Genomic DNA, 13,592 nt, shown 5'->3' on the forward strand with positions numbered 1-13,592 from the left:
GGAAGTTGCCCTGAAGATGTTACACTGCAGCACCAGACTAACATCAGTGCATTTGGGCCTGACAGTTATACATTAATAATACTGGCTGTCTGGAGCTGCAGTTTTTCCTTAAGTGACCTATTTCTTTCTTAAGAACTTAGTTTGATCATCTCGAGCCAGAAGGCAGGTTTTATTTTGAGATTTAGACACTTCCTGATCTCCAATAGACAAAATGCTTTCCTGATTGAATGGTTTACTTGGAAAATACAAAAAAAAAAAAAAAACCCAACCCACAAGCAATACAAGAAGTGTCTACACCTTTGATAAGTTGCATTAAATCAAGTAAAACCTCATCAAGATAGAAGCATTTAAATGCTTCTTCAGCGCACTTTGAGAGTCCAAAGCTCCCTTACTCTGGCACAAACCTCTGAAAATACCAGCCTGCCTCTTTTTTTTTGGCTAATAAGAGAAACAGTGCAGCACCCAATCAAATGCATTTAATGTCAAATGAAACTGAACGATGTGCTGCAGCATCCAACTTCACCATTAACCCTCTCACTTCCTCCTCTCCTCAAAGAAAGCACACACACACACACACAGCAAGTTATATTTACAGAATTTTATTTATTATGTTGCAAACAATGACATCCAGATATATTGATACACAACTTTTACTGTGTGTGTATGTGCATTTGTGAGTGTGTGTGTGTAAAGAGAGCGGTGAGACCACAGAAAGCAGAATGAAAATCCCATGTGAGGGAGCCCTCAGTGGGTTAACAAGGCAGAGATAGCGAGCAAAAGAGGGCACTGGGCGATTTCTCCGGGGTGACGTACACACACGCACACACAAACCTCTTAAAAAGGTGAGCCGACTTATTTTCCTCTGTAAAACACACTTTAGCTATGGGCCGTGTGCCTGTGCTCTCAGCAGCTTATGGATCATTAAGGTCCTGTGAGTGTCTACTAGAAAGCAAGTTTGTTAAAAGAGATGAAGCAGTATGAAAGAACAGAGCGGGTGAGAAGCTTTGCCTCCTCTCTCTCTCCTCTGACCATCAGAGCAGAGAGGCTGGAGAGATTCTCCTGTCGTGACATACAAACACGCACACGCACGCACTCACACGACATATACACACACACCTACACGTGCGCTCGCACACAAAAACCTCATGAGATTCAACTAGGAAGCTGCATCCTGCTTCAGTTTTTCATCTTCGTCGTCATTTCCTGGACAGCCTCCGCTTTTTTTTTTCTCCTCCCACCTTCTCTATCACCAACCACACAGTGACAGACCACAACAATGGAGGCATGGAGTAAAACAAAATTTAACAAAACCTAAACCCCTTCCAACAAGGGGTGCCATTGGTATTCGTGCACTGTCAGTTAACCAGAACCCACCTGCGCCAGCACACAGACATTTACCCTTTGACCCGACAGGACGTCATGAGAACGGTATGCAAATTTAACAGAGAAACTTTTTTTTTTTTTTTTTGTTGGATTAACCATGCAAGGATACTTCTCATGTTTTTTGAGTGTGTTTATGTGTCAGAGATTGCGTGACATTTATTAAGCGTACCCTACATCCAGAATAATTTACACAAAAGGACAATAGTCATCTTAATAGGGCTGGACCAATGTAGGGGAGGAGGCGGGGAGAGGGGAGCGAGAAGAGGGGACAGGGAGAAGGTAAAGCGGCCTTGGTCTACTATGGTTTGGAGTGCAGAGGGTGAGGGGGCACAAGGAAGAGGGTGCAGGACGGGGTGGGGTGAGGTGGGGCACTCTCAGCGGCACTCCCACACTTTGACTGTCTGATCAACACTGCCTGTCACCACGTAGGGAGCGGTCTTGTGGAAATCTGCAAGAGAGGGAAACATTTACTCAGACAAGTTCACCACAAATCTAATCTGAAGTGCAAAGTGAGCACCTCCAGCTCAGATCAAAGCGTTATGCATTTACAGTTTCATCGCATGTCAGACATTTTAGAAACTGCATCTCACCCAGAGAGGTAACAAAGTGTTCGTGGGCACTCAAGGTCTTCATGCAGCGTTTGTTCTTGTAGTCCCAAATCCTAATGGTTTTGTCATCGGCACAGCTCACTATGAATCTTCCTCCAGGATGAAACAATATTCCGCGCACCCAGTTGTCATGTCCCACCTGCAGACACAAGACCGATTAACCACAACACCCTTCACTCATAGTGCAGCGACACTGGGACTGACACTTCCATTACTCACCAGAGTCATGAGGCAGATCCCGATGCTCACATCCCACATCTTGATCGTTTTATCTCTGGAACCAGAGAGAAGGAATGGCCCGGGTTTTCCACTCTTCTTATTCTGTCAGACAGACAAAGGGAGAGGCAGTCAGAAACAATGTTTGCTTACAAAGATGACAGTGCAGTTTGGTATGCAAAAGATTCCTTCTAAGATATGAAAAGATTATTTTCAGCTATGATAATAAGGTACAGAGGATAAACAGTAAGGTATGATGACGCTGCCCTCTGGATCAGTCTAAGCCTGCCCAAGGGTCCAGCCCAGCCCACTAGACGGTTTTGCAGAGTGGAGCACTCTTAACCTAAGGAGGGCCAAAACTCTGGACTAGAGTTAAGTAGTAATTCATGAGAGTGTTTGAATTGTTAATATCACCACAGCCTTCTTACTGACCTGCTTCACCACACAAAAGTAAAGCGGTCTAGCAACAAGGAGCCCTGCTGACAGGTTCTTTGATTTCCTGCTCTAGCATTTCTTTGTACTGACAATACACCCACTGAAATGTGGAAAAACAGACATACTGATGAATTTGCACCAATCATGGGTTTTGTAAATGGATGGTTTCTTTCTATTAAGTGCAGAAAATGTTTTAGTATTTACTTAAAGCTACTGTACATTACAAGAAAGGGTGAGAGATACTAGCTTACAAGTGCACCTGTGGGACAAATTCAGGTTTTTGCCTTTAAACTTTGAGACTTAAGAGGTCGTTTTTTAAAAATGAATTGCATTGCTACTGAAGCACATATTTTTTCACAGATGTCTGACATCTGCAGCTGAACCCAATATGCATAAACATCAGATCCTGCAGCTGCCATATTCACCTCTGAGCCTGTAGCTTCTAGGATGGTGGGGTGAGCACTGTCAGGGGCCCAGGCGATGCACTCTACCACATGTTCGTGTTCCCGCAACTCAGCTTTGCACTCCTTCGAGGCGACCACCCAGACACGCACTGTCTGGTCATTGGAGCAGCTGGCAATCAACGAGCCGTCCTGATTGGGACGCACCATCCTCACCCACTCCCTGTGGCCTGTAAATGTCTTCACACAGTACCTGCAGAAGGAAGTACCACAAGTTAATCTACATAAGAACATGTTCAGCATATACTAAATGCATTACTACAGAGGAAGCAAAGTGAACAATGTAAGGTTACATTAATCCTGGTCTCTTTAAGAGCCTTAAAACAAGGCTCCACCTCACTTACCCAGTAGCCACCTCCCACATCTTGATAGTCTTATCTCTGGAGGCAGACACTATATGGTCACCATTTGGCATGATAGCTACAGATGACACATTGTGATCATGGCCTGGAGGACAAAGTCAGAAGTTTAGCTGTACTCCTGGTCTGATCTTAAGCCAGACCCAAAACTTGTAAGATTTCTAAAATAAGACTAAAGCTTCAATAGAAAAAAGAAAAAGAAATTGAACAGAGATGAACCTCTACTGAGAGTGTAAGCCAAAAATCAGAATCAGTCATACACGCTGACTTGTTGGGATTTTTCTCCCAAAATGAGAAGTCTCACACCATAAGGCCCTGATTAAACTGCAAACTTTTGGGATAGTCTGTTGTGTTAATGTAATTTTCCCTGAACAAAGATCACCTTTTATAGTGTACACAGAAACACATTTTTAAACAATATAATTAATAAAAAATTGATAAAACAGTGTGTAGCTGTATCTGATACAGAGCCTTTGCAGGGGGTGCTGTGTAAATATTTCTTACCATGCATTGTTCGGATACACTCAAACCCCTGAAAGTCCCAAAGTTTGATGCTCATATCCGCTGAACATGAAGCCAGCAGCTTTCCTGTCTGGTCAAAGGAGATGTCCTGCACAGAGTCTGTGTGACCTTTGAGGGTTCGCTCAAAGTCCCCTGCTTCATAGTCCCACACCTAAAATTACAGATGCAGACATCTGTCAATGAGAAACTCCAGTCCACAATTATCAAAAAGAACGAAATACTGAAAGTAAAACACACACACACACACACACACACACACACACACACACACACACACACACACACACACACACACACACACACACACTACAGCAAACGTGATTAAATTGGTCAAATTTAAATATGATGACAAAAGTTGTGCACTGACATAATCATAACCAAGTTAACTTTAAAAACAAAGGAAAAAAAAAAACTGGGTTAGGGTTACATGATAATAAATACTCAGATAAAACAGTTCTGTTTAATTAAAAATACATAATATGCTACCATAGTTTGCCTGTTAGCTTAATTAAAAAGGATGAAAAGAACTTGGATGTTGGAAAGAAAAAGATCAACATATTTCCCAAAGTGCCATGCTCTTGGAGCTCTGCCTTTGACAACACAAGCATCAGGCCACCTCCACATAGATGAGCAGTGACAAAGCAAGAAAAAACACAGCGAAGGAGGGAGGAGGCTAAAGGGAGGAGGTTGGAGGGGGAAGCGTGCTGAAGCAGAAACGCTGAGGATAAAACGGGAGAGCAGCCTCAGATCTGCAGTACAGCTTTGATCTAAAGGGTCAGAGCTGCAGAGGATACGCCGTGGAGTGCTGCAACTCTCTCCCTCATTTTGCTTATTAAATGCTGCTCCACGCAGCCGCCGCTGATTTGAAATTCCTCTGAGAGACATTTTCAAAGAAGATGACTGACTTCAGAGAAGGCATCTCAAAGATATTACATTATGTGAACAAAAAGATAAAAGACAGTGGCAACTTATGATGGACAAATTAATGCATAATTTCTCAAAGTGACAGCTAGAACAGGCTCCACCTCCTCCAGGACATTAAATTGGATAAGCAGATGATGGATAGGAATAAGGTTAGGGATGGATGGATGATACAACTGCTAATTCTCCACTATGATATACTGAAAAAGGAAACGATACATTCAGGATTTTGCTGCTGCCCATATCTGTCTAATGCAATGTAAAAAAGTCTTGCTCTAAACTTGTTTGTATAAACTGTGCCAGAAATCTAATGATTTAACTCTACAATCATTCTGGAGGCTGCAGTGGTGTGGATCATATTGCATCACATTGAATGATTTAATATGAAGGTGGACCAGCCGTTTCAGCAAGAACTGCATGCAGGATTTATAAGCAGGGTTCAGGTGTAGCTGGAGGCATCTACTAATATGTTAACAGTATGCAAAACCTGTTTGGCAACAAATTTACAGACCTTAATGGTAGCATCCTCAGAAGCTGTGACCATGACAGAAAACACGGGGTGGAATATGACTCGTGTAACTGGAGCACGGTGCCCACTCAAGGCGTATCTCTCAGGGGGACGAGGGATCCATTCCTTGGGGTCTCGCTTCTGGCCCACAGATCCTCCATGTGTCATCTCCTCTTTAGCCTCGTTCAACTTTGACTCCAACTCCATAACCTGAAGCAGAACCAGAGGGTTAAGAAGGAGACAAGTTTGGAAACTCATCAGCAAGCACTTATGCAAAAACAAAACAAAACAAAAAAAGTGTTTGATCTGATTTAAACAGATTTTATATTATAAGAGTTCGTCTATTAGTGAACCTTTCCTATATTAATTCCAGTACCAGACCTGCTAAATGCAGTAAACATTACATGATGCATTGTGCTTATTCTGCCAAGTTAAAAATGCACAGCTAATAAACATCTCACATACATTTAAAACATACTTTAAGTGCCACAAAAACATGTGTTACCTTCTTCTGTAATCTGATAACTGAGGTCCATTTTTTTTCCAAAAGTCCTGCATACTTCTTATCTACTTCTTCATTCTGTGAACAACAGAAAAAGCAGCAAAAGTTCCCTCTTATTAAAACTGCACGTACAGCTTTTTGCCATTTCTGTGCATCTGTCTCTCCATACCATATCTAACTCTGCTTCTTTCTTGAAAGTGGAATACGCCTCCTCGTATCCATTGGAACGAAGGTAGTCAGCTATGGCCCGGTTTCTGAGAAAAAGCGCAACAACACAGATGTTGGTGTCATCTCAACATTTACTGATTACATCCTCACAGATGAAACCACATATACACGTTCAATCCTAAATGATAAGCATGGTGGAAGATCATCTGATTAAGCCAAGTTGTGATAAATTAATCACATGTCAATAAAGTCAGTGATGTTGGCATTTATTAAATTGTAAATTTAGTAAATAGTAATTCTACCTTAACAGAAATGCTGGTTCTCCCTTAAAAGAGGGGAGGCCACACCCTGTCTAATGATGGGGGCTTTAGGATTCAAGTTTCACGGTTCCCCCTTTAAATGTGGGGCAGTTTGAACAAGTGCCAAAGGAAATTCTAACCCTTCATTGAAGGAAACAAAAAGTAAGGACCCGATGACTGGGAAACTGTGTTTTGTGCTGCTATGGAAACCAGACACTTGCCACAAAGAGCCCTGAACACTGAGTGTGGACGACACGAAGCCTACAACCCACAAGCACATGGAAACACATAACGAGCATGCTAATACACACAGACTAACACGCAGTTATATAAATGATCAGGAGGGCTCTTTTATAAGATGGGGTGAATATTTCATGAGTAACTGAGCTAAATTTAGGCTGCAGCTTCAGGGCTACTTTGAATGTCTGATAAAACTGTCTGCTATCAACTTCCAACAGGATTTCCAGATTTATTATTATTATTTTTAAATATTCAAACCCTTTTTAAAAAGAAGGGGGGGGGGGGGGGTGTCTTATAGCCTTTATTGCGACAGGACAGCAGAGAGAAGACACGAAAACTGGGAGAAAGACCGGGGGAAAAAAAAACCAAAAAAAAAAAACCCCTGCCTTGGGGCAGATTCAATCCCAGGCATACGGGTTGCCTGTTCAACCCAGTGAGCTAAACAAGCCCCTTATCAAACCTGTTTTACGATGGTCCACATTTTCACATCTAATGGGGATGTATACCCCTATAACATGTTTAAGTATCTACCTTTTGTGCTTTCTGGACTGTGGAACCAGCCAGGCAGTTATCACAGAACAAGGCTGCCCACATTAACCAGCCATCACTTTAAGTTCCCCCTCCTGGCCCATCCCCCTTCACTTCTTTGCTCCTGTCATATGGATTATGAAATATTCACCAAGTAGCTATCAAGTTTAACACCTTAAAGCTCACATCTCTTCACATTTCCTGTTAAACACTCTTGTAAATGTGTGCTTCTTATCAGGACTGGAACATATGGCATTACCCAAAGCTCACTTATGGGAACCGCTTTTTGTCAATTTACATGCCCATTCTTGTTTGTATGTTTAAGAAGACTGCATTCCCACATATTTACATCAGGGCACTCACAGTTCATCTCTCTGTCTCTGTGACAGCACCATGGTGGCTGCTGTTCGCTCCCTCTCGGGGAGGTGAGGATGAGGTGGTGTTGGGAGGGGAGGGGGAGTCTGGCTGGGAAGTGTGTGGTGGTGAGGTGTCTGATCACTTAAAGATGTTTCTCCTCCAGAAGATCAGAGGTGGGGAAAGTAAGGATGCCAGGCAGTTGGAGGTGATATGAAGATACCGCCGTCACCCAAATGTCAGGATCAGGCTCCAAAAGAGATCACGAAGGCCCGAATCGCTCTCACCAATCAGATGAGCCCATCACCTGATGAAGAAAGGAGGAGGAGAAAAGTGGGTTAAACATACATGTATGGTACATTCAGACTAAAGAGAGAGACATGGCTCACTGAATTAAAATCTGGTTTACTCATGCATCTTTAGACTCTTTGTTGCTGCCTCTGTACTTGCAATTTACAGCCAGACAAGCAACTCTACCTTCTGCAGGCTTCAGTCAAACCTCTGGATGCTGTAAAAATCAAGACCCCCCCCCCCCCCCCCTTATTTTACCAGGAAGTCCCACTGATATCAAATCTCTTGTACATGACCAAGGTAGCAGCCATACAAACTCAGAACAATGTAAAATGCCAATATACAACATGATATAGAATATACAAATACACACAAAACAAAAACACTGGGGCTCTCTAGTCTTGTTTCTCACGATGCCTTAAAGTCAATAGTGATCTAAGCCCATTGAAATACAAGCCTTTGTGTAAAGCATTCCATGTCCAATTTTTAAACACGCAGCAGCTGATTCTGTTGATCTTACCTGTATCACTTTGGACCATCCATTGAAGCAAAAACGTCATGTTTACCATGCCAGATTAATGCTGACCTTTACTGTGTACATTATCTCTCTTTGTCCTTGTTTATAATTACTGATTCATTTTAGGACCATGTAACCATCCTGACAGAAGAGCTAAAAGTCAACAGCACGTGTTAAAAATACAATAAATTCTGAGGTGCCAGCTCAGTCGGTGAGCAGGCGACCATGTACGCCACATGCTGGTGGTGCAGGCAGCCCAGGTCTGCGTGTTTTCCCCCCTCTCTCTCCCCACTTTCCCGTCTCTCTTCACTGTACACTACCTAAAAATGATCTTTAATAAATAAATAAACTCACCATTCAGTGATTTTGAAGCTAACGTGAGCACTCACTTCCTGAGCTTCAATGCTGCCGGTGCCTGGGGCCACAATAGCACTAAGCTGCTTAGCGGCCTAGACCAGACAACCTCAAGTCGTGACAGAGACCACAGGTCCTCCATACAGCTGACAGTGCAATGTAAAGAAGAGACTGGACGGTCACTAAAGGGATTAACCCCAGACAGAGAAAGAAGACCATAAGAGCACACCGCCCTTGTCTATATCACTGTCTGCTGCATTGTTCTTGTCCACTTCACCCTTTAGACCGCTTTAAGACAAGTGAAAATCTGAAGGATGCCTAAATGGGAGCTGTTTATAATAATATTTAATTTACAGATGAGCATCTTTGGTTACAATGGAAGAAAGTCAACCACAGCAAACATACAAAAGGTTTAGCCTGTAGTGTCCTAGAAGGAGCTCCTCTCTGCTGCCTGCAAGCATGATGACTGACTGAGCTGACAGCACAGAGAAAATGATTTTAGCTGATCTCATCTCTCACCATGGTGCAAAAATAGCCATTTGACCAAACATCCCAAGCTCCGTGTATTGCATAACCAAGACTATCTCTGTTACTTCTGCATCTGCCAAACACTCCTGAACATCATCATTAGGGAGAAAGAACACATAAAGGGTCATGCAAAACAAAAGAATGAGGGCTGGTTTAAAAGTCACTGAAACATCTGTTTAAACCTTACAAGTTACTACACTGAAAGGTAAATGTGTAGTTAGAAAATTAAAGCTATATCAAGAAAAAGGGTTCAAGGTCCTGTTTGTGAATTATTAAAATGAATGAATTTTGTACACATAAAGACAGAAGAAAAGGAAACCCAAAAGGTTAGAAATGCAATTTTACCATATGAATTTGTGTATGCTGACACAATTTGTGCTCATTTTCTAGTTAGAAAAAAGTTTTCATATAATTTGCAAATACTCACATAATCATTAAGCTGTCAGAAATGTGTTTATGCAACATTTACACAAACATATGTATCTATAGCACTAATCAGCCTCTACATGTGCATTTATGAAGTTTATGAATGCAGCTTGCTAACCAAGCTCACCAGCACTGGCTGATAACTTCACAATCTCATTCAAATGTGGCTCCAAAAAAAAAAAAAAACCCAATAAGGCAGCGGCCAAAGCATTAATGCTGAAGCTTTAAAATGTGCAGTCCAAACCCAGTGGGTGGATACATCCAACTTTTATAACATCTATGAGCTTCCCTCATTTTTATCAGGGCCTGATGGGAGGTACAACAGGATGACCAATGGGTGACATCACATTGGCTGGACCATCTTTTATACTGTCTGGCACGCAGCAGTAGCTGGATAGCAAATTGATCACATGTGAAACTGAAACAGTTCAACAAATAAGCCTGCATTCAAAGAACCATCCCAGTAATTAGTTAAGTGGCATTCATGCAATCCTATAATCACAAAACTCTGATTTAAGATTTCGATTTTTCATGGCGGAGCTTACAATAACGCCAAAGAGAAAGGACAGTGTTCCTTTTATTCTCGCTTAAATAAATAAATAAAATACAGTTCATACAGTACAGGATCCATTTGATAGAAAGGAGGAACCTTTTGAAATGGCCTAACCAAAAGCCACTGCTTCACACATATTCAGTATTCAGATTAAATTACCTGCCCACAGGTGTAAAGCCACAGTAAAGTTAAGTCAATCAAGGATCACGGCCAGCTGCAGGCAGCAAATGACTGGAAGATTTTACCTTCGGTGATACTCAGCTGGTTACCTTGGGTGATTGTTACTTTTTGTGCATTCACATTACGAGAATATAACCATTCCATGGTATTGTCTTTATATGACTGAATTCGTCCAACCTTATCTTTCTATTAAAGCAATGCTAACACATTTAGATGGACAAACAATCCAACCACAGCGTCATCTGCACATTTATCCACAAGCCTATCAACGAGAGCACAGCGCATGTCGAGCACGTTAAATTTAGCAGTTGGTGAAGCGGAAAGAGATGCCCTCCCGTCTTGCTCATCATCATCATCCACAAACCTCTTCATGCCTCTCACCAAAAGCTACAAATGCACCCATGAAATACTCTCAAACCGTGAAGGTGAAAGATGACTAAGCTCCCATTAGACTACAATAACAGGCAGTGACGTTAGTTAAGCCTCAGCTCCTCTTGCATCAAGCACAAATTGCATTTGGTTTAACAAGCAACATGCACAGGTGACCCAGACTTTACCTCACGTGCCAAATAAATGTTGCATAAATGCAACACCCTCCAAGCTGTGTAGAAATTCACTCATAAGTTTAATGATACAATCATGAAGGAAATTTCATTGTACTACCAGGCACTCCTACCAGCACCACGTTCTTATCAACCAAACTACTTTATAATTATAAGGCAACATTTTACCCTGGCTCAAAATGCACCTTTGGAGAGGAAGACTGTGACCATGACTAGTCCACATGTATTTAAGGCCAAGAGTTTCAGGTGCCCTACTTAAAAGAAGTCTGTGCATTTCTTAGTTATTTCTGGTCATTTGGTAAACTAAAACTGATATAATTTTACACTGACATAAACTAAACACCATTTACAAAAAACTAAACTAAACTAAATAAAAAAAAAATTAAAAAAACAATGGTTTAAAAATGTATATGCTGGTAATTTTCCTTTGAAATAAGGCCAAATCCCCTATTGTGGGTTTCAAATTATACACAGGGGAAAAACAAACAAAAAAAAACCACCCTGTACAGTAGAAAACAGAAAAAAGAAAGTAAAGCTGGAACCAAGAAGTAATGTAAGTAAAACAGATCTGGTCTGAAACACATCATTCTAAAAACTGACTTGGCATGGCTTGATAACTGATTTAAACAATCAATTAACATAAAAGGGCAATTATTTGACAATCCACTAAATAATTTCATAATGGTTTCAGTTCTTCAGTTAAGCTATCAGTTTTACACCATGATAAGAGGCTGAGATTAGCGGCCAAACTAATTGTGTCTTTTTACCTCCTTGATAAAATGTAGAGCCTGTGGGCACACGTGTTCTGAGTTTTATGATTAGATGTCAGTTTTGTTATTTTCATAAAAGTCAGAATTTACACAATGTTTAAAAGCACGCCCAACTAAACAACAAGGTAACAAAACCGCCCAAAGTCGTTTGCGTTTGCTCCGTTTGTGTCAAACTGCTGAGCAATGCTCCTCCTTATGGATGACCTTCAGGCCAAACAGTCCTTTCTTGCACAGTCTAAAGCATATAGCATTGTTTGCTTACCAACCAGACATCATGACAAAGCAGACTGCTTTATTCAACTGGCAGGCACTAATACTTAAACAGATTTTTTTTTTTAAACTTATGTCCTTTAAGTTTTAATTTTGTTCAACTAAAACTTCAGCTTAAGTTACTCCAAGACTAATGTGGTGCCAACAGTGACAGACCATGACATAAAAACAAAACAGCTCTTTCAGTATCTCAAAAAAATGGCATCAAAACATCTAAGAATGACACCATTAATACGTGCAGGCATCTCAACCAGCTGGTAAACAAGTCAGGCAGAAATGTATAAATGCAGCACAATTGAATCCTTATGATATAAAATATCATTACACGCTTAAAGATTGATAGCCTATTGAACAAACATGGGTCATCGCGTTTCATGTTATGCAATAGCAACTGGTAGTCAAATCAATACGCACTCAATGAGCAAAATTGGGCTTACAAGACAGTTTGTGCATAGCATCTGTATAATGTGTTTCCATCAGGATCCACGCTGAATTTAACTCCTCAAATCTAGCTTTCAATATGTATGAAAACAACCAAATCAGCTTCATTTATTCAAGTCACAGAGGAGCTTTAAAATCTGGTTAGGGTGACGTCTTTCTAAGCCTCTGTGGCCGCAAGGGCAAAGTTGCAGCACTGCCTCAGCAACGCCCTTTCCAGCTAGCATTAGCTTAGCACGGTAAGCGGAGCTGTCAGTGCATAAGCACACGCTGGATTTCTAGACTACCACACCGTCACCATGCCAAAACATATAAAGGGCCTCAGTCCACACCAACAAATAGCTAATATATTCAGCTCCTTGGTTAAAATAAAACGAATATCATCCGCTATAAAGGCGGATTGGGTATGAAACCCAAGTTTGGGATGTGATATTCATAAAACGAGACAAACACAGCAAATAAATGTTTCGACTTTAAAATTCAGAACCTGAACAGGACATTTTTTTCCCCAGCCGCATCAGAACACTTGCACCCGACTGTGAGAAATATGACAGCACCCAGGTTAGCTCAGCCGGCTAGCACACCACGTTAGCTCATCCTAACTTCCATAAATAGGTGTAGCTAACGTTAGCTCGATGTACGGGGAGGGTTCACAACAAAGCGCCCCGATGCAAGTCACGCATAGCCCGAGAGGTGCGACACTTGATTTAAAATCCCAGTCACACTCGTTGGACTAGAATAACCTCCCCGTGAGACTGTCTCAAACGTCTAGTCTCCCACTCGATGATCTTATCCCTGCCAACTTTTGCCACTTAGCTTAGCTTTCGGCCTCTCCGCCATTTTGAGGTTGGAACGGGAAAGCTCAGACACTGCAGGCAATTCGTCGTCAAAATAACAAGTCTCACTAAGTGCCAAAACTAGATTACACGCGTTTTATTGGAACTAATAGCTTACCATTAGACAAAAGGCGATTCTCATACCCTGTTCCTGGCCTGAGCATCCGACTGAATCCCCTGATTTTGATGCGGTATTGTGACTTTTCACATCACCCGGCACGGACGGTCAGATTTTTCTCCTCTTGGTACCGCCGCATTCGCCCGGCCCAGCTAACGGTCGCGGTTGGATATCGGGAGCGCGCACGTCCACAATAAAAGGCGGTGCGCAGCGTGCACATACCACGCTCTTGTAATTAAAGAAA

The 13,592-nt window shown here is 41.7% G+C and overlaps 1 protein-coding gene across 2 annotated transcripts; it reads right to left on the minus strand.

Moving 5' to 3' along the window:
* Positions 1 to 583: 583 nt before the first annotated feature.
* On the minus strand, positions 584 to 13,518 carry LOC115792226 (lissencephaly-1 homolog B-like). Of its 2 annotated transcripts, none has more exons than XM_030746683.1 (11): positions 13,375 to 13,518; positions 7,514 to 7,811; positions 6,085 to 6,169; positions 5,919 to 5,993; positions 5,417 to 5,623; positions 3,967 to 4,135; positions 3,448 to 3,550; positions 3,068 to 3,296; positions 2,211 to 2,312; positions 1,974 to 2,130; positions 584 to 1,831 (listed from the first exon to the last, which is right to left on the minus strand). In XM_030746683.1, the coding sequence occupies exons 2-11, from the start codon at positions 7,543 to 7,545 to the stop codon at positions 1,758 to 1,760; spliced, it is 1,233 nt and encodes a 410-aa protein (XP_030602543.1). In that variant the 5' UTR covers positions 7,546 to 7,811; positions 13,375 to 13,518; the 3' UTR covers positions 584 to 1,757. The 2 variants fall into 2 exon arrangements, with proteins under 2 accessions (XP_030602543.1, XP_030602542.1); XM_030746682.1 differs by having other exon boundaries at positions 13,349 to 13,518.
* Positions 13,519 to 13,592: the final 74 nt, after the last annotated feature.

The sequence above is a fragment of the Archocentrus centrarchus genome, chromosome 14 (genome assembly GCF_007364275.1).
Source record: "Archocentrus centrarchus isolate MPI-CPG fArcCen1 chromosome 14, fArcCen1, whole genome shotgun sequence".
In the NCBI taxonomy this organism is placed as follows: Eukaryota; Metazoa; Chordata; class Actinopteri; order Cichliformes; family Cichlidae; genus Archocentrus; species Archocentrus centrarchus.